The sequence below is a fragment of the Adiantum capillus-veneris genome, chromosome 12 (assembly GCF_014529385.1).
Source record: "Adiantum capillus-veneris isolate H3 chromosome 12, ASM1452938v2, whole genome shotgun sequence".
NCBI classification, from domain to species: domain Eukaryota; kingdom Viridiplantae; phylum Streptophyta; class Polypodiopsida; order Polypodiales; family Pteridaceae; genus Adiantum; species Adiantum capillus-veneris.
The window spans coordinates 35,295,752-35,317,356 of record NC_140942.1 but is presented as its reverse complement, the minus strand read 5'-3'; the positions used below and the strand labels follow the sequence as shown (position 1 = coordinate 35,317,356).

Genomic DNA, 21,605 nt, shown 5'->3' with positions numbered 1-21,605 from the left:
CGTGCCGCGCTCAACCGCTTCGCCGCCGTCGTGCCTTCGTAATGCTCGATCGCACACACACTCTCCCTCTCTCTCTCTCTCTCTCTCACACACACACAAGGAGGTGAAGAAGAAGAAGATGGAGATGGAGCAAGAGCACTCTTCAATTGCACAAATGAGAGAATGAGTAAAAATTAGGTTTAGTTGGCTTTTATAGGAGCTCACCCCATTCACACTTGGGCGCCCATGCTTAACCAACTAACCCTAGCATGTTCAAGTTAAAGTGCGCCTCTCATTGGCGATCACTCTACCTTTCCCTATTGGTCCGACAAGCCCGGTACCTGACTCTAAATCATACATAATACGCGTCCATTGTAGGTGATCGGTGTCCGTGTGCCATGAGGGTTAACACAAGCGATTGAATGGGAAGGATGCTAGAAGTATATGCAACAATGTTGAGCACTCTACCTCCACTCAATACAACTTCAACACAAGTTGGTCTAAGTCGAGAAGGGAATCAATGAGCTCAAGGAGCGGATGAAGAGCAAGGAGTTGGTCACAAAACTAGAGATAGCCCTTGCACACCTAAAGGAGACTCCATTGTTTTAAGGATATGCAAAAGGGGGTTCTTGTCTATCAAGCCCTTAGCACCAAGGGGTGAGAAGCTTGCAAGAGAAGGGTAATTGCAACTACAAGGTACTCTCATGCAGTTTTGCACTCTTACTCCCTGTGTGTGAAAATTGATTATTAAGTGTTTATTTGTTTGTTCGAGCCAAAAACTTAATCCAAGAAGCTTGCAAAATCACTCGTCTCGTGAGTTGAGGATTCTACAATATCTATGCTTTCCCGTAGGCAAGCATATCAAAGATGCAACCACTAAGGAGATCCTCAAAAAAAGAAATTGTTTTCATTTCGGAAGAGGGTGTGCTTAGGATGTGTGATGAAGTTGGAATTAGCACAAAGGTTACGACACTCTATATCGACTACTATTAAAAGACGTTTTACGAGTTTTATGCATTGTCATCTCAAGGTGACGCATTCGACTTGCCCTTCTTAATAATTTGTGGAAGAGATGATAAAAAAATACTTGCTTTGTGTTTTGTATCAGTTCTAGAGATCAACTCACGTTGTGTCAAATTATCAAGGGACAGCAATTAGAGCAAGTGAGCATGGCATTGGTAAACGAGTTATCATTCCTAACAAAGGTAGCCTCTTTAGAACAAGAACCTATGTTGTCATCTTTTAGTATGCAATTCAAAAAAAAAAAGATATGGTGGTTGAGCGCTTTTGAAGTGCCTAAGTAGACACATGAGGTTTGGCATGGGTGTTTGCAAGGATCCCTTATGACTACAAACACTGTAAAGCCTACTCAACAAAGCTACAATTGGGATATGATCTTTCTCATCCATCTTGTTGAAACAGTTGAGACCAATGTCATTACCTCCTAGCCAGGCATACTCAACAAGCAATGCATCCCAAAATGTTGCATCTTTGACGAGAAGCTTTACCTTCAAGAAGAATTTGCCACACTACAAGATTAGGAAGAAAATCGTGCTGCTCTTATGGTAGTGAACTCTTACATTTAGCCTTGTGTGACCCAAAAGGTTGAGTTAATAGTTGTGATGCTGAAGGGTATGTGCTATATGAGGGCTTGTACTCTTGAAGTTGCAACCAATCCATACCTAACATTGAATTTGTATACATACTAATCAACAAAGTTTAGGAATGACCTTGATTGCCCATCTTGTCAAAAGTCTAGAAATCAATGTCACGATCTCTTCGCCAGGCATACTCAATGAGAAACGGATTTCTTGAACAGACCTCTTAAAGCTTGAGTGTTGGAATGAAGGCTATATTTAGTATACCGGTCAACCAAGGCGCAACCAAAGATGAGCTCCGTATACAAATTTTTATGATCATAATGCCATGTACAACTTGACCCTGGCCTATGCTTCAATGGAGGTCCTATAATTTCAATCTGCAATCAAATGTGGTCGGCTTGGGTGAAATACCTCCACCTTTCCATCTTAATCTAACCATACAGAGCTTAAACAGTGAGCTTTCTAATTAGCACCGTGTTTCGACAAGAACCAAATCAATCACATTTCAAGCCATGAGCTTGTGAAGGACTTCCTATGTTTTGTAAATAAGATGGGTAACATATACATTTCCACTAATGAAATGCCAGTGACAAGATCTGCCTCTACATATTCCATATGAACTCCATTATGCATAGCATAGCCTAGGTCAATCACTCCTATACAACTTTACCTGGATTCAAAGTATTGAAAAAATGGACCACGTTGGAAGATCAGAGATCCTTGCCTTTCCTTTCAACATGACAAACTACGGCTCTGCATAACAAATCCTGGTACTAGGGCATCCCATGAGCCAACATCTTGGCAATGAATTTTGTCAAACACCTAATAACCCTAGGGGCATAAACCGAGAGAGGAAATGTGTAGCAAATTAACCTTCCAAATTGACATCGAAACACACAGAAATCTGTGCGGAGTTTTCATCAAAGATGATGTTGAATATGCAATACTTCAAATCTATGCCCCAAAATCACAAACTCCTACTTTTGCACATATGATGCATCTTGGCTAAGGAATAGTGTTGTTAGTGGACAGTGTCCAGAGTCAACCCTTACTAGCAATCTTCTACTCTCCAAAATAAGGGTGAAACATTCACAAGAAGTTTTGGACAAATTCTCACAATAATTTTTACATTGCGACTTACCTCAACATCATGAGCTTATGTGAGGGAGGCACTACATACCTAGCTAGGTACGATTGGGGGTAGGGGACCGCCGGCCCGGTGCCCAATTGTACCTAGCTAGGTATGCGGTGCCTCTCGAGCAAAAGATCATGGTGTTATGCATTGTATGAAAAACACGAAAAAAGACTCTGTTTTCTTACATGAGAAAAATTCTAAATCTTCTTGTGATTATGTTAAATACAGGATGGAGGACTGAGTTTGCCTTGATGCATAATACAAGAATAACGGGCATCATTTTGTTGCACAACACAAGAAAATGACCAAAGCTGATTGTTATGTTAGGAAGTGTTTTTTTTAAATCTGCCATCCACAGACAACTGCAGAGCAAAACCACCCCACAACGCCGACAAGAACTTAGTGTGGCAGTTTAACTGTTTGTGAGATTTTACAGTATTGGGCTTCATCCCCAGTGAAACTCTTAAGTTTTTCTTTTGAAAATGACGCCCCATTAGAACAATCAATCTTACCCCACACGCTTCACAAAAATGCTGGCTAAGCACCAGCAGCAGTGGTAAACTGATCAAATATGATACATGTACATATATGAATACAAAAATTACAATGCAACTGTGCCCCAGTATCTAAGCCAATCGTGAATACAAAAATTACAAGGCTTGTGTAGCCAATCATTGCAGCAACTACTATACCTTAGACCTTTCCTGTTGGATGTACAATATGAACAATGATGATACAAACGATTTACAAGGTGGTAGAGTTCCTGGAATTGCAACAGGCACCACGTTAGAAGAATCCTCGTCTCTTTACAAATGAGAAATTGCTCATAATAGGCAAAATTCAGAGAGCCTTTGGGGTATATGTACCCCATGGAGCCATAATACTCCAGACTTTCGATTGCAATCAAATCGTCTGCTGATTGCAAAAGGTCTCTTCCCTGCTGTGGCATTTTCAGAACAGGCAAGCAGTGTCCTCTCATCTGTTCTTCTGCATGCATAAGGTCGTATAAACTTTGAAGGTAGAGGCAAATGTGCCTCCAATCTTTCAATCAGTTGAATATTCACAAGAATAGTAGGCAGGGTGGGGAATGCTCCGTTTTCATTCAAAACCTTGCTTACATCCTTACTTCAACAATGTCTCCATCGTGCAGCTGGACATACGGAGGCGCTACCTGGCTATTCACAAAAATAAACGTTCCCTCCATCCCCATCTTCCATGCCGCATCTGCCGCTGTGCTTCCGGCTGGCATCCTCATTATCTCACCATCTGGCCACCTTATTACGAGCACCTCTGATAACAATGTCCTATCTTTTGAGGCAGCCTCAGTGTGAAGCTGCTTCTCCCATTGTAGCATGGACCTCAAAAGTCTTACCTGTCAAGATCACATGAGTGAAAAATGAATTCCCCATTAAAACTGAGGAAAACCTTCAATACAATGCAATAGAAGTGACAGACACCTTATTGTTGAGGCGTGCCTCTGTGGTAACAGAGGCTTCGATACTCTCACTTAACTTTTGACCATGCTGAATGGACTTGGACTCTGATGTGTTGACCTCCTCGCCCTTCAAAACCGTATCCATCACCTCCCAATACTCAGCTTGCTCCTGCTCGTCCAGTTCTAAAAACTGAATAAAGGTAGAGAGTGGCCTTTCAAACTGGTCTTGCTGCATTATCGAGAAGAAAATCAGAAATGGCTATGGGTTGAGACTCTCTGAAAAAGAAAATTTACATTTCTGTTCTCTCCTTCAATCTGCTTCTAATGTTTACGTAGTTTCTTAAAAACAACAAAGAAAGGACAAACCGGATAGAAAGGGCTACATGTGGGGCTCAAATTCTCAAAACAAAAAAAGGAGAGTTTCTGGGTAGGAAATAGAAAAAGTGCACCACAGATCCGAAGAGAGCTTCTGCTTAAACTAGCAAGCACTAAATCCTGAAGCATTTTACAGTAATGCGGCACAGATGCTCGAATAATGATCACCGTTACAATACATCCTTAAACTAGCACATCATATCTGCTGTTGTGAATGCTTGTATATTGCACTGTTTTAACTTCTGCTCTGCATATGCTTTCAATAACTGCTCATTCCACAGGAGAAAACCAAAATAAAATCTTGCTAACCTTGTGATAGATTCCATCACTACAGAGTGTATACTGCTCGAGCCATGTACTCCAATCCCCATGTCCCGGGGCAAACCACCATCGGTCAGTAACCTAGACAACCACAACAAACCAAAACTTTCATGTTCTCTCATCCTGACTGGAAAACTTTTGCATAACTTGAAACCATCACATCTTTGCCTGTATTGCCTAGAAGGTATTAGAGGTCAAATTCATTTCCAGCAGGTGTTCTACAGTCACTATATTTCATTACAGCAACATCAACGCCTCAAAAGGTGTTGTTGTCCAATCCATGGTCCACTGCAAACATACATGCAAAGTGTGTGTCCAAAGGCTTTTGCAACTCCAAATTATTATTGGATCTACAGAAGGCAAGCACCTTAGGCCGGTTTATGACAACCTCAGTATGAATTTAGCCTTGCTTTAGCATGGTGACAACCCACTCTTACTTTCCAATATCCTCTACTAACAAATCAAAGCTATATGAAAGAAAAGAAGTCAAAACAATGCCCGACTCTTCTTGAACACCCCCAATAGAATTCCATTTTGTGTCCATAGTAAACAATTAAGCACGCAGCCACTGAAGTAGCACTTTAATGTGTACATATTGACTATTTGAAGACACTTTTAGAAATCAAATGAGACAAACAATGGGAAACTTTTTAAGAAAAAAGATTAACTGGTTGGTATGATTTAGCAGTATGATGGTTCAAAAACGTGATTTAGTAAATAATATGTAACAGTATGGGGTGTCCTATAAGAGTATGAGATGCAAGCTTGGTCGACTTGGCTGCACATGCTTCGGAATGAACTCTATTGTCAATACAGCTTCAAGTACAAAAGCATCAATCACTTTTCAAGAGTGTATTGTCTTTGCAAGACAACACAAGGCAGCATAAACATTCCTTAGTTTTACATTTAACTACCAGTGACCACATTGTCAACAAATCTATGAGCTCAATCACATCATCAACTAACATATCAGAAAATTCGGAAATCAATGAACCTTTCAGCACATTTGGACACGACATATGCCTTGCCTATTCAGCCGAAGAAGATGTGCGTTGCACTTAATCTTACAATACACACTCTGTCACAAACTGGTGATGTGGCAGCCAGCACGACAGGCTGATGTGGCAGATTCCTGTAGAACGCGCCGACAGGCTGATGTGGCAGATCTCCGCAAAACGCACCAACATGCTGACGAGGCAGCGTACGGACGCTCCATTAAAAAAAAGGCTGACAGCTGTACGGATTCTCCGTAATTACGCTGGCTGTTTTTAGCAGCTTTTGAAGACCAAAAGCTTTTGGAGATTACTTTTGAGTTAATTGATGTTGGGGCTCTGCTTTTGGGAATCCCTTGTAAGAACAAGTAAGTCCTTAGGGGCTGACTACTCATAGCATCTAGACGCAGAGTATGAGAGTGAGTACCTGAGGGCTCTCTTGTACTTTGCACACAGATTAATCTAAAAAGAAATACTGAAAGGGGCGATAGCCTTTGGAGCCAATATCTCTTGGCACGGAACTACGCCAGGCCGTTTTAAAGTGAATCTCTACTGTGTCGCGGTAGAATCTTGACTTGGGATGTCCAAGTTTGTTATAGTGGTATCAGAGCATGGCCGATTTCTCTTCCACCAAGAAATCCGATCCCTTATTTCGCAACACTTATGGATTCCAAAAAGAATCAGTGGACTTCTTCTGCATCTGCTGATGCGGGAGGAGATCACGAAGAAGATTCAGTCGAATTAACAGAGGAAGAGTACAGCCCCCCTCAGCCTACTCAGTACGAACTTCAAGAGATGGAACGTTGATAGCACGATGAGGAGTACACAAAGCAGATGATTAAATTTGCGAAGAACCCTCAATTTGCAAAATTTTTGTCTCAGCAATCCATCGCTGAAGTGCACACTCAGTGGTAGAAGGCCACTGAACCACACATCAAACCGGCAATAAAGAAACCTCCTTCTCCGAGAATGTTTACAGAACAAGAACTACAAGAGGTGGTTCAGACCCAGATCAGTCAGCTTTTGGACACGAACAATCAATCCAAAAAGCAAGTGAAAAAGCGCAAGAAGGGGATTGACTACCCTGGTTATTTGGGCCATCAATCTTCTTTTGCATCTGCAAGAAAGCAAAAGAAGCGTATACGATTTGAAGGACTACCCAGTTCTTCTTCTTCCTCTTCTTCTAACAGTTCTTCTAGCTCTTCCGACCCGAGCGAGGAGGACAAAAAGGGCAAAAAGCGAAGCAAAAAGCAAAGCTTCGGAAAGGGCAAGAAAACGGCAAAGAAACCCAAATTCCGCCCAGTTTCTAATAGTTCTACAGAGGACTCATCCTCTGACAGTTCGGACTCCGATGACCATATGTTTTATGCAAAGAAGAAGCACTTTTACAGAGCCAACCATTACGACTTCCTCGAAGACAAAAGCAAGAAAGCAAAAGAATTCAAAGGTGGACAGTCGATAAAATTTGAATCCTTTTTTGGGTTCCGAGATGCTCCGAGGGCTTTGGCCTTAACCCAACAGTTTGACATAGCCTTCTCTGGAGGGCACTACTCAGAGCACTCCAAGATTAGGAGGGTTGCATCTTTTCTTAAAGGAAATGCTTGAACATGGTGGTCCATTCTTCTTCTCAGGAAGGAAGCTCCAGTCAAGTGGTTATTTTAAAGTGAATCTCTGTTGTGCCGCGGTAGAATCTTGACTTGGGGTGTCCAAGTTTGTTACACACTCCCCCTTGCAATATAGCTACAATTCGGGCGGTTTCTCACTTCTCAGCAAGAACATATTTTACGTACCAAAAGCAACAAAGAAGAGGAGAGAACGTTTTATATGCAAAAAGCCAACGCGAAAAGCAGAGAGCCTTTATTATAGCCTTGATACTATGTTCAGTCCTTCATCCGATACCGAAGTGGGTCTCACCCTTGCTCCTGCTACAGTGGGACTCATCAATCAGTATAGATTCTCAGGCACACTTGATAAAGATGGTTAGAACTTGCAATAAAGAAAAGCATCTCCAATCTGAGGAAGAGTCCTCGGCCTCTAAAGATAGCTCTAACAGTAAATCAAATTACACTCCTAGTTCAGAGAAGCTTTCAGAGGAATCTTCAGAGGAAGAGTCGCCCCAGTCAGTCACTGCTAACAGGGTCACCACTCTCCAAGTGCCTCGCCCGTCTCGTGCCCTCTCCAAGGTACCTCTAATAATGATATATCATTTACAGGCTCCGAATCCAGCACTCAAGGATGTGTTCTCTCAACAGCAACTCATACACTTGGGTCTTCAAAATTTGGCTCAAACCGATTTGTCTGCCAATATCTCTACTGCCAAGCTATGTTCCCTCTTGCTAACTTTTCCAAAGCTGAATGATACTGCACTTACAGCGGAGGATATAGGACAGGCTATGGGAATATTGACTGTGCTGGCACCTCTGCCCGCAACCAAAACCTTCTCGAATCTCTGACCAGAAGAAACTGCAAATGCTTGTCAGGAACTTTTGCTGGACTCACATCCAGACTATCACACGAGTCAGCAACTGTATTCAGTGTTACAATATTATTTTTTACTGCGAGCACCGGAAAGAACAGGGGTTCCATCTTCTCCAGGTTCTCCAGCAATATGCGATGCTCTTTTTTGTCTCTACCACTGCCTGCCATACCCATTTCACAATTTGCTGTTTAAAGCACTACAGGACAGGGCAAAGCGTTTCGGACTCAGCATAAAGGCAAAGCGGAAAGGTTCAATTGCTATGCAGCGCCTATTATGTATTGGGTAGTACAGATTATGCAGCAAAAGACAGATGCAAAAGCAGTTCTCACCCTTCAAGATGATCCAAAAGAGCAAGAACATTCCAAAATGGCCAAAGGGAAAGGCATCTTGCGCAAGAGGGCAAAGGTACAAAAAGATTCATATGAGCAGTTGGCAACACTACCTTTCTCAGAATCACAGGTCAAAATCTTTGACGTCCATACTACAACACCAGCAGTGCGTATGTCTACTTCTGTGGCCACCTCCACTTTCACACCACCTCTTGTGAGTAGTGTTGCAGTCACTAGAACACAACCTCCAATTGGGTCGCCAGCACCACGAACTACTCTTAATGCTGGGGCACCGAAGGATACTGCAGGGGCATCTAGCTCTGGGGCGCCTACATCTGACAAGCATGACATATATGATACTTTTGCGCCTCAGGCCGACAGACTTTTAGAGGCAGACAGAAGAGCCATTTCGACGATTATCAATGCAGCACTCTCATTGCAAGGTACCAATGGTATGCATCGCGCTTGCTATGACGGTATGACAAGGGAAGTGCAAACACATCTTCAACGAGCGATGGATAGGGACGATTTCATTGCTACAGCTCAAGATCGCATAAGAATCTTAACTCAACAGGTAGTGGACCTCAAACATATTGTCCACACTCAGCAAAAACAATTAAAAGAGGCAAATGATATAACCGCAACAGTTCAGCACCTCTCTCCGTTGGTACATACACTATGTCCTTCTTGTGCAAAATACCAAGCTGTAGCCATTTCACAGGCAGTTCCAGCTACAGCTACAACTACAACCCCGGTTTCTCAGCAAGTTCCTGCTATGGCAACACAGGTACCGGCACAGACGGACGTTTCCAAAGCACATTCAAGGGATTCTCAAACAGCAAAGAAAGCAAATCCTATCAATATGGAGTCTAAACCAACAGGATCGGTCTCATCACAATTTCAGGGTCCCTTTATGGCCTCCATCTCCCAGTCCCCATCCTTTCCTCAGTACTTCTACGGCTTCCCGGGATTCCAACAACCTGTTCCACCCTCGCAGCCTACGCAGTCTTTTCCTGGGTTTCCACCAGCTCCACCTACTCACCCTCAACCGTCTCACATGACGCAGCCTGCTGCTCATGGGGTGGCTACTCCATACCCGATGTACTCTCCTCATGGCCACTACCCCTCACCATACACTTGGCCTCCATCTCCTTACCCACCTTACTATCAGCCTCCTCCTCCTCCATCATCCGACCACCAACAATAGATCGCCGATATTTCAGTTCTTCAGTTCCGCTCTCCGGGACGGGCAACGGTCTTGTGGCGGGCAACCTGTAGCCTGCTACAGTGTCACTTTCACTTTCACACGACAGTAGTTTACAGTTTGGCTTTTGTCAGTTGGTCTTTGGTCTGGTCGGTTCACACTTGGGCAGAGACACGTGGCAGGGTGGTCTAGTGGACATCGTGGCCAGGTCACCACCACCACCCAGTGGGGATAGACTTAGATGATGTTCTTTATGAGCCGTTGGTGGCTCTTGATGATTGTACATATGAGTAGTCGTTTTGGGCCAGTGGCATTATCTTGTACGTCGTCGTCTAGAGTGGGTCTTGACACAAAGCACGTCTTCACCATCCCGGCACATCTGAGCCTCGACACCCCCATTGTACCTGTGAGTCCTGGGCTAGAGCTGAGTGTGCTGCCACGCCAGAGTCTGTATCAGTCTTTGAGATAGTCGAGTCATATGTTCTGGTCTGCTGTTGTGTCTTTGTGAGCTTTGTTGGCGTCTATTGTTTCCTTTCGGTTCAGTCTGTGTGAGGGAGATTCAGTCTGTTGAGTGAGATTGTCACGCACATTGCACTGAGGACCACCCACTGCAGAGAGCACGACACATTATCCGCGCTACAGAAATATAGCTACAAAACTCCTTCCGCAATGCTTTACATGAACAAAAGTAAACTTGAATTTTCCAATTTTTTAATGGACATTTAAACACCTTATATTGTGACGTGCGAACGTGGTTGCTATCATGTATATACCTTATGTCGAAAACAGCTGACATGTCAAGTCACTGAAGAACAGAGCCAACCTTCAGATCCCGGCGGAGGGGCCTAAACCCTAATAGAAGAAGCACAACCAACTTGCAAAGTCTTGCTGAGTGGCCTATTTTTTAAGAAGATTTTCCACCAACTTATGGGACCCCGTCCGATGGGGCCTAAGTGATCTAAAGAGATTAAATAAAGTGGAGCCCACACACACACACTCAGTTGCATGGAGCCATACTGGCAGTTGTACGAACAACTCGGAATTTGCCCTGACATGCTGACATGACAGACAATATGAAATTCTGTGTTTTATGTTGCACGTGCTGACATGGCAGCTATACGGATTTCCGTAATTTGTGATGGCAGCTTTTTAGCTTTTCGGCCAGATGCTTTCCAATCCCTATCTCGTATGTTGTCCATCTCTTTCAGTTCAATTGTTATTTGAAGTGCTTAAAGTTATTCACTCCGTTCTTTTCCATTGGCACGTGTGCCCGTCCCCGTGACAATGGTATCAGAGCTTCAGGCGTGTGCTTTTCTAAAAGCATACTGGTCCTATCAAAGAGGAGGCAGAGCAAGGTGGTGCTTCCAAAGTTTACACAAGCAAGGTGGTGCCCCGAGCCCAGACTTATTAGCCGCTCCCACCCTTACTCTATCGCGCATCGGGTGCGCTCCCATCTTCATCGCTCTCTCTTACAGGGCATAAGCCATAAAGATCACTTGCAAGAGAAGGATCAAGAAGTTGCTTCTCTCAGAGGCAATGTCATGCAGTGATGGATGTCTTAGCTACCAAGACGCACACTACAAGGACTTGGCAAGCTTTCAAGAAAAAAATTTGCCCGAAGTTACATGCCTTCAGACATCTTTCTTCGGAGTGCAGCTTATGGCACAGTGGGGTATCCTGAAATGCTTGCCACGGAAACCCCAACAGGTTATAACTTGAAAGTTCTCGACATCTCTCAATAGGTGTCTCTTCTCAAACCGATAACCTTGGAGGTCCACTGTGATTGCTATATCTTGGAACTACTGTCTTTCGAGGCCTCTTTCGACTATTCAAGAGCTTATGGACCATGTTACGGTCGAGTATAACCTTATGGAAGAAATCTAACCCTAATTGTTGGTGCAGGTTTCAGGGTGGAAAACCAGTCATCTTTTCGAGCTCGATTGATGTTTGGAATTTGTTTGAAATGGATGGTATTTGTTTTGAACCTGTTTTGGTGCCGATTTGAACTATTTGACTATACTGTAATCGCGGACGATTACTTTCTTTAAAGAAAGGGGGATGTCACAAACTGCTGACATGTCAAGTCACTAAAGAATGGAGCCAACCCTCGGATCTCGGTGGAGGGGCCTAAACCCTAAGTGGAGAAGCAGAAGAAGTTTTACCAACTTGCAAAGACTTACCGAGTGGCCTATTTTTTAAGAAGAGTTCCCACCAACTTATGGGACCCCGTCCAATGGAGCCTAAGTGACCTAAAGAAATTAAATAAAGCGAAGCCCACACACACACAATTTGCGTGGAGCCATGATGACGTGGTAGCTGTATGAACAACCTGAAATTTGCATTGACATGTTGACGTGGTAGACAATACCGAATCTCGCATTTACGCTGCAAATGCTGACATGGCAGCTGTACGAATTTGGCAGCTTTTTAGTTGTTGGACCAGATGCTTTTGTGTTTGATTGCTTTCACGTAAACTGTTTTTAGAGGCCAAGGGCCTTTAAATATGACCCATGGGCTCTCACTCTCGCAGTCTACCCGCGGGAGATGTAGAGCAAAGCCATGGGCGTTTTACTGAGATCAAGCAATATAAAGAAATACCTAAAGGGACGCCAAGGCTTGGGGCCAGTGCTCTCTCAGGGTGGAACTCCACTACCCATCTCGTATGTCGTGCATCTCTTTCAGTTCAGTTGTTATTTGAAGTGCTTAAAGTTGTTCAATTTGTTCTTTTCCGTTGGCATGTGGTGCCCGTTCCCCGTGACGGGTTCCAAAATCCTGCCTAGGAATGCTGTTCTTTCCGGTCCAGTATTACGCTTGCAAAACGAAGAGTAAACAATAGACCGCTTCAGTAGACACTAACTTCATGCACGCATGCCTTTGACTAGTGTACACCAAACAATATCCAACCCATGCACTAGCACAAAGAACACTATTTTGTGAGTAATGATCCATCACATTTACATCTTTACCCTCATCAAGAACTCAAACATGAATTGTGATTGTTATGGATCATTTAGCCATTACATCCAAAATTCACCGATCTCTAGCAAATGTTTAAAATCATCATCAGTATCACTTATAAATGGAGACAAAAAACTACTATGTAAGCATTTCTTCTCTCCAACATCCATTGCACCAAACTCAACCCGCTCAATCGACATGCGCTTTTGGAATAGTCGTAGCTAAACGAGAAGCCTCAAGATAAAGCTCTAATATCTCAGTGTCTACCAAGTCATCCTCCTCCATGCACTTCGCATCAAGAGCATGTCGTGAATTTGTGACAAAGGAGTGGAGTGGATCCTCTCTTTTGCAGACTGCAGCACACACTGCACCAAACTTAGCCCGCTCAATCAAGTCGCAATTAAACCAAAAGACTACAGATAAAGCTTCAGTATTTGAGGAGTATCTCCCAAGTTTTCCTCCTCCATGCACTTGAAATCAAGAGTAGGATAGTTCCTAAACTTGACCAAGCACTTTTAGATCACCTTACGCTTCACTTTCGTTTCCTTGTGTGCTAGGATCTGCTCAAGTACAAGAATTTCCTCGGTTTCTTCTACCTCAGGGTGTTCCTTGAACTCCCTATCCTCTAGCACCTTCCCTCTAAAAGGCACATCAGACTCACATGGAATGCACTATGAATCAATATCCGGCAACTATAGTTGAAAGAATACATCATTGATCTTCTTACAGACTTCGAAGGCATATAGTATCTCATACTCAACTTTGGATAAAATGTCTCCTTACCCTGCATCTTTCTCAAGCATGTCTTCTCAAACTTAAGACGCACCCAATCACCTTTCTTGACACTAACTATTGGATGCTGCCATACGCTTGCTTGAAGTTCGCCCATCTTCCAAGGGCGTGGAGGAAATAAGCACAAAATGAAGTGGCTTACAGCCTTTCAAGTAGCTCTTATATTTGAGAGAAGCCGGAGTAAGGGGAGGGCTTCGGTAAGTTTCAATGCAGGTGAACGAGTTGCAAAGGTATAAAAGAGCCCTTAAGGTAGCAACTCCTCATTTATTCTTAGGAGTCCGAAATATCTCAATGGGGTAGAAGTTTGCAATTTCCACGCAAGACCCTCAACAAATGATTAGCATAAAAAATCTTGTCATGGGTGCAAGATATGCAGAATCTTCTTGACACCCTCGACAATCTCAAATGGTGCCTTCCTTAACGATGTGCGAACAATGTTGTAAGCATATTCACCAATGGAAAATATTTCTCCTACTGAGACTTATTCTCAATGATAATAGCACTTCAACAAATCTAGTACCCCAGAGGTGGTAATCTCTGACAGACCTTCGGTCTGCGGATGAAACAATGAAGAAAATTTGAGTGTAGTACCCGTATTCTCACACACTACTCTCCAAAACAAGCTCGAAAATCTAGGGTCTCTATCTAAAACAATTGACTTAGGCATCCCATGAATCCTAAAAATGTGGGATATGAACCGCTTTGCGAATAATCTGCCTTCACTGTTCTCTTCACTGATAAAACGTGCGCTTGCTTACTGAACCTATCCATAATATTCCAGATACCTTCATGTTTACCCTGAGTCTTCCGGAGGGCAAATGCAAAATCCATAGCTTTACTTTCCAATGGTCAAAATGGAATAGGTAAAGACTGAAGAAGTCCTCTCTCTTTGTGCCTATTATACTTCAGTTTCTAACATATCAAACAAGTACTCACAAACTGGTCCACATCCTTCCGGAGCTGAGGTCATTAGAAGATATTCTTAACTGCACTTAAGTGTTGCCTCTACTCCTCTATCCCCAACAAAAGGAGGTTGTGACAGTCCATGAATACCTTTCGCCTTATAGCCTGTGTACAACACAACATGAGTTTTTGCATCCAATAGCCATCCTTGAGAGAATATCCTGAAACTGTCTCCACTCTGGATTCTGTCAAATGTTACACCAAAATCCAGGTCTGAAACATATTGCTCGCGCATCTGATCAAAGTCCTGATGGCACACTGCTGTGATCGCAGAGATCTCTGGCTTGCGAGATAGCTCATCTGCAGCCACATTCTTCTTGCCATTCAAATACACTATCTGAAAATGAAACTGGGACAGGATGCTCGTCCATCTCATTCGTTTCTCCGATAACTTCGGTTGGAAAAGAAACGACCTTGTATTTTTACAATTCACTAAGAGCCTCAAATTCAATACCGCTTCATTTTTCTTTCTTCTCCATTATGTCCTTGTAATTCCCTTGGGGACTATGCATTTGAGGCGCTTTTATACTACGACTTTTCTTGTTTAGACGGCTGTATTGTAAATGCAAACAGCATCAGTCACGGGACCTACCATTACTACCAATCTTTTGGCCAGACATTACAGCACTATACATTTAAGTATCATGTGATGACAAAGGCAGGTGAAGACCTTTTTGTAGAGTTGTGCATAAGTAGCCCACTTTGCTCTCTGATTTCCAGACCTTCCAGCAGCTACTTCTCTTGCATGCAGGGCAAAGCTGATCGCCACAAGCAAGTCTCTTCCATCCCTATCTACCCTGCACATTGAAAGATGCCTCCCTTGACCTTTATTCAAGCATAAAAGAAGACACTAACCACAAAACCATGATGTGCAAAACAACCCTTTTTTGCTTGGCAGGCAGATTGATAATATGATTCATTATGTATGTGTCATAATCTTGTGTGGATAGACAAGCAGCAATAATTGAATTCAAGCAGAGTCACAAAACAGCAAAAAAAAAACAGACCAAACAATGATTCCAAGGTTTGCCCAAGTTCAGAATGGAAGAGAAAATGTCTCTTTTTTTCCAATAGACATTTTGATCCTACGAACGTGCAGAAAAAGACTTCAAATATAAGATAATTTCACTTGTGAAATAGAGTATCATCATGAAGAACTTTTAAGATTTGGATGCCCGAGTTGGAAACAAATGAGAAAATGTGATTTTTTTCAACAAACATTCAGATCCTGTGAAAATATAGGATAGTAAATAAAGACTTTAAATAAAAAAATTCCCTTGTGGAACGAAGTACCATCATGCAGGACGTTAAACAAACATGCTCAAAGTAAGTTGCACTACTAATTCTTCAACTACCTAGTACCAGCTACCACTTGGACCCTTGGTACAGCTCAGCGCTGGCTGCAAAGGGGCCGCTTAAAGATGGAAGGGAAGGGGTATTGAAAGAGAAACAAAGGGATATAGCAATCGATTGTACCAAAGAACACATTGTATCTGCAAGGGAAATCTAGAAACTGACGAAAATAGACAGATCAAAGGCAGAATGCAGCACACAAACCGCCTATCATAATCAATTCAAGGTGGCATGAAGAACATTCAACCATGCTACCTTTAGAACAACTACATTTAGCAATGCATCAAATAAAACACTTCAAAATGCATTGAATGTAAAAATTAAAAATGGCATCCAAAATTCAGTAAATGTCGCTCCAAATCATCTCTACTTTACTAAAGGCTTCATGATGACCCAATATAAGTGCTCTTTCCATTTGTAGCGCAAAATCTGGTGGTTTGTGCAATAGCTGTGTGCACATTAGGAGGTGCAGTTTCCAATCAGCGATGTGCATACAACCATTGTGTGTGGTTGTCACGGTTTGCTCGGTTTTGGTTTTGCTCAGTATTACTTGTTTGGTCCATGGTAAGACTCCAGCCAAGCTGCGGTTATTTTCTAGAAGAAAGAAAGATATATTAACATCTCTTGAAGACCAAAACGGCCCATGAGGCCAGAACAAGGTACAACTAATGATGATATCTCTCATCATGCAGTGTCAGAAAAAATGAGATAAATTCCTAACTAAATCCTAGCTAGCATCATGGGTTGCCTCAAGGGTAAGTAGCACTAACTAATACTGGCTTGCAATCTTGATCCTTTACCAGAATATTTGGCAGTTCTTCTCGCAAAATATTCCCAGCATTGCTTGTTACCAATTTTCAAATCATGAATTTCAATCTGTTTGGTCGATGATTCAGCACACATAAAAGACACCTAGCCCTGCATCCCAGTCACAAAACCTAAAGGATTCACCAGTAAACTTATTAAGGATGTGCTTACCGTAAGATAACACCTGCAAGTAGTCGTCCACCTTCAACCCTTAAAACTGGATCACCCAACCGAATAGACCTCATGGGGGAATTTTGTAGCTTGCCAACAGGAGTACGGCTAGATTGAGGGACTGATGTATTCTCAAAATCCAAATCATTCAAGGTGTCCCTAATCTCCAGCCGAACAAACGAAGGTACACTCTCTGTGGCAACAGGGGCCTTCGCAGCCCTATCAGACTCTTTATATAGCCAGTGAGCTGCATGGCCATACTCAGCATATTCATGCATGCCCTGCCGGCAATGAAAAGTGAACTTCAGCAACCATATGAAGTTAAAGGGAACAGAAACTTATTACAAGAATTCTCACCTGTGTTCGGATTTGAACTTCCAAAGGTGCCCCATCAGGACCTTGAACAGCTGTGTGCAAGGACTGACCAAAAAGCAACACAAAAAACGGAACAAACAAATAAAAGAAAATGTCAACATCTAGTTTTAGGTTATCTTTTGTTCATAATTGGTCTCACGCAAGTATATCACACACATGATGGTTGTAACTTCTGGTCTCAAAGGTCATGATGGCCTATTGCAGACATTACTAGTACACTTCATTACATTTTCTGTCTTATTTGAGAAGGTATTAATTGACAATCAGTCAATAAGAGGTATAATGTGTTGTAAAAAGAGACTGCCCTTCAAGAAAAGGCTAATAAAATTGATCCTGCCTAGGTGCAAGAATGTTCAGAAAAGTTTACCTGATATTTGCTGGGCTTGGGATTCAAAATATAATCATCAAATTCGCCACCTATAGGAGTCCAAAGCCTGCAAAATGCAAGACGAGGATTAGCACAAACAATTCAAGCATTTTAACAAATTACTGCTTCTGCGATGCCAAAACAATGATAAATTAGGGAAATTACCAAAATACCCCTCCGCAATAATAAAATAAGAAAATTACCCAAAATTTTGAGAATCTCCAGAAATTTCAGGGGTATTTTGGTAAATTTCCCAATAAAATATGATGCTAAACCTGAATTGCACCTGAACATGTTTGACAAGGGACAGAATGATGAACCATTTTGAAATCTAGCAACAGGCAAGGTCTGAAGTTAAGCGCACATGGTTTATATGGGTGGTGGTTAAAAAAGGGCAACTAACGTGTGAAAGCATTGGATCTACTCACCAATCTAGCAGCAGGCAAGGTCTGAAGTTAAGCACACATGGTTTAAATGGGTGGTGGTTAAAAATGGGGAACTAACTTGTGAAAGCATTGGATCTACTAATCAACCACACACTCCCATGTCTATTTATAAATCAGACATATATTATGATCTGTTCTCATCTTTCTTGGCTAGTGTATATTTGTGGTGGTTACAAATGGGCAATGATCATTGGATCTCCTCCCTAACTACACACTCTTATAACCGCTTTTAATCCAACATATATGATAACCTATTCAAATCTTGACTATGTAACTCTTGGCAAAACCAGACTTCGTATTTAGCTCTACTATTTCTTTACAACTGACTGCATAGGAGTATCAAATTAATGCAAGCCTATGCTTGGCATATCGACCACCTGAAACTTGTCCTTTCATCACTCAAAAGAAAGAGAGAATCTAGCCCCAAACATCAGCATGGCCATGAGTGGCATGGCTCGCCAGTGTGATTTGGCCACTTTATAATGTGGTCCTCAAAATTAGGACTCGTGAGCTCTTTTGAGCACTTATAGGTGATCACCACATTAGGAAAAAATGTGGGGGCTAAACAGCAGCCTCTTGTAAAGGCCGTGTTGGGCTCTAGAGAAGCAGGTAAAATAGCTGGTACAGAGGAAGGAACATTAGGAGGTAGATCCTCAATAACAGAATGCCTGCACCTATAAATCTGTGTAGTCTAAGGAACATCTGTCACCTTCATCTCATTTTCTTTGCTTCCCTCCTCCTATCTGGTCAGCACCTTGAATCCTCCAGACTGGTATCTCCAACAGTAGGCCCAGTAAAGGAAATAGCGCAAGTGCGCATAGACTCGTGCACGCACACACGCGACGCACAAAAAGCCACACAAACTTGGAAGAAACAAGAAACTAGAATGAAGCCAATTACCAGGTGGTGACAGATGCAATGACATATGCGGGGCAGAGAAATGTGCATCTTGGTACCTTCCCTTGGCTTTTGTGATGGACGAAATTGGATCCCTCCTGCCTCTCTTAGAGTATGGTTGTGCCGTAGATCTGCATCCTTTTATGGGGTACCACATCAAGAAACGTTAAGAGTGGATGCCGATAATTTTGGAAGCACATCCTAAGGGTTTCACAGTCCCTTTGCTTTTGTGAGCGGCTACAAGAGGTTGTTATAGCGGATGCTTTTTATCAGTCAGATCCATAGCACTGGACATTGTGGTTTTCGCTACATCGTCGGAGGTGGACAGAGCTTTGGGCAGATTTGTGTAGGCTTATCACAAGCCAGATATCTATATTTCAATACCCAATTAGAGTGTCTTTATCCATAGACGTATCCTGTGGTTTGTTTTGGGATTTATTCCCATAATCTCATCGTATATCAGGGTCTTTCCCATATCTCTTGTATATGGAGCATTGGACGATTTTATGTAATGCAAAGGGTTAGAAACCCAACTTTTTGCTCAATAAAAAAAAAGCATATGCACAGCGGAGACACATGGGAAAGAACAGGATGACAGAATGCGACCCTTAGTTTAGAAGTTGGAAGGAAACACAGCCTTCATGGCCCTAATTTTTTCTTTAAATCATACTTAATGGTTATTCTCTGATGGTGCACAACTAGAATATGATCATCTATATACATTACCTGTGGACCACACTGAGTAGATTGTAGCATCCCTCAACTGCAGCTACATGCAGTTCCCCATTGCCATCTCCAACAACCACACGCAAAGCTCTAGCATCGTAAATATGATCAACTGCAACATTTTTCCTTTTCATCTGCATCACTGACCTATTAGTGATAGCTTAAAGAAGGTAAAAAAGCATGACGCCTCGTCAGGGAGCAAAATCTAAATCCAACTTTTTTGAATTTTGGTCAACTTTTAACTTCCCAAATCTCAAGCAGTATCCTACGAAGATTCACATACTATCCAGTCAATACTCCCAAACAACTTAAAAAACGCTACAGCGGCCTTCACATTGAAAAATGTCAGAATGCTTATGAAATCCTAATGTCCATCTTTTAAGGATCGGTACAAATGAAATACATGTGGAATTAAGGGTGAAGCTGCAATTGAAATGTCAGAAGCAATGCATCTCAAAAAAGCAATAAGCAATTAAATAATTGCCTTTAAAAAAAGACCTGCGGTATCAAAAATGCTCTGCATCAACATTTTCAAAAACTTTAAAAAGCTTTCCAGATTACTGTAAATAATCTGCAGGGTGGGCAAAGTTCAGAAAAGTGAGCCAACATGAAATACTAAGAACGCTAAGGAAACATAGTACTACTAGGCTGCCCATTCACTGTTTCAAGTTCTTGGAACTTTAAGGACGGGCCAACTTCCAAGTTCACAAAAGTCAGTCAAGATGACATGCTGAGAGCACTAGAGAAGCATTGGACTCCTAGGCTGCACATCCAATAATGCAGAGACACTACATATTTTCTCCAGAAGGGACTCAGGAAAGATTCCAGCTTGACACAAAAAATGGAAACCACAAAAGACATAACTTAGTCTGGGCCATGCATGTCTTAACTGGTAGTGCAAAAGAAGAAGGTCGTAGATATTACATGCTACTTATTGAGATGCGTTTTTGCAGTTCTGCTATAATGAAGCTGCATTGTCAAGTGAAGCTATTAGTACTGTTAGTAACCAAAGGTGCATTAGAGTCCAATTCCCAAATCAGAAAATCATTCCCGGAGTTCATCAAATTTATTTGAAGTAAAGTCAACTTTTCTTCAATACTTCTGTAAGTCGTGGGGCAAAGTCACCAAACATTCATAGTACTTCCATGTATGACATACTACAAAGTCACCAACAGCCATGTAAGTGTATGATGCGGCTTAAATTTAATGAACATTGTGATTACCACAACCTTAAGATCAAACATCAAGGACTCAAATCTTGTTCCCAATTTAATCTCTCATCCAGGCTTTTTTTCCTGGCATACTACCTTGCTGTAGGTGCTGTATAGACTCTTCAATCGTCCAGATAGGGTAACCTCCATGCCTGGAATATAACTGCAGAAAAATAAGCCAAAGACAAGCTTATTGCAAGATGATCTACATTACAAACAAAAAGTTGAGACAACATGACCTACATTACAAACAAAAAGTTGAGGCGAATTAGAATGGAAAAAATAGTCCTCGTGTTTATGTATAGCGAAAAGAAGGCTCTAGGATGAGCAAGATAGCCTCTTTTAAAAGCTGACGCAATAAAGGGAGATACTTCAATGACCCATCTCCACCTCTCCCAATACTCCAACAAAATCTCCTCGATCTACTATGTCGGGGAACGATGTCTCCCCCCAACAGCAGCTCAGGTAACTCACTGGTCAAGCTGCAGTATCCATATTGAATGTGATTATCTCAGTGTCAACAGCAGGCAGTCCGTCTCCTCATATAGAGTCTCAGGCTCTACCTAGGGTCTCATCATAGGTCGTCGATTGCTCTCCTCGTCTCAAGAGATGCCTGTAAGGCTCTGTCTCTGTCTTGGGATCTCCATATGAGTTGCTTTTGGGCCTCGGTGCCTTTAAATATGAGCCTT

At 42.2% G+C, this 21,605-nt stretch overlaps 1 protein-coding gene across 2 annotated transcripts in view; it reads right to left on the bottom strand.

The window, feature by feature from the left end:
• Positions 1-3,277: 3,277 nt before the first annotated feature.
• LOC147445568 (uncharacterized) overlaps positions 3,278-21,605 on the bottom strand; it is a 112,355-nt gene continuing 94,027 nt past the window's right edge. For both annotated transcript variants that reach the window (XM_086525039.1, XM_086525038.1), the window contains exons 10-18: positions 21,013-21,079; positions 19,706-19,839; positions 17,637-17,703; positions 17,252-17,314; positions 16,895-17,175; positions 15,234-15,360; positions 4,835-4,927; positions 4,173-4,379; positions 3,278-4,087 (exon numbers count right to left, since the gene is read on the bottom strand). In XM_086525039.1, coding sequence (XP_086381165.1) covers positions 3,830-4,087; positions 4,173-4,379; positions 4,835-4,927; positions 15,234-15,360; positions 16,895-17,175; positions 17,252-17,314; positions 17,637-17,703; positions 19,706-19,839; positions 21,013-21,079 — 1,297 coding nt within the window. In that variant the 3' untranslated portion in view covers positions 3,278-3,829. The remainder of the gene's footprint in view (positions 4,088-4,172; positions 4,380-4,834; positions 4,928-15,233; positions 15,361-16,894; positions 17,176-17,251; positions 17,315-17,636; positions 17,704-19,705; positions 19,840-21,012; positions 21,080-21,605) is intronic.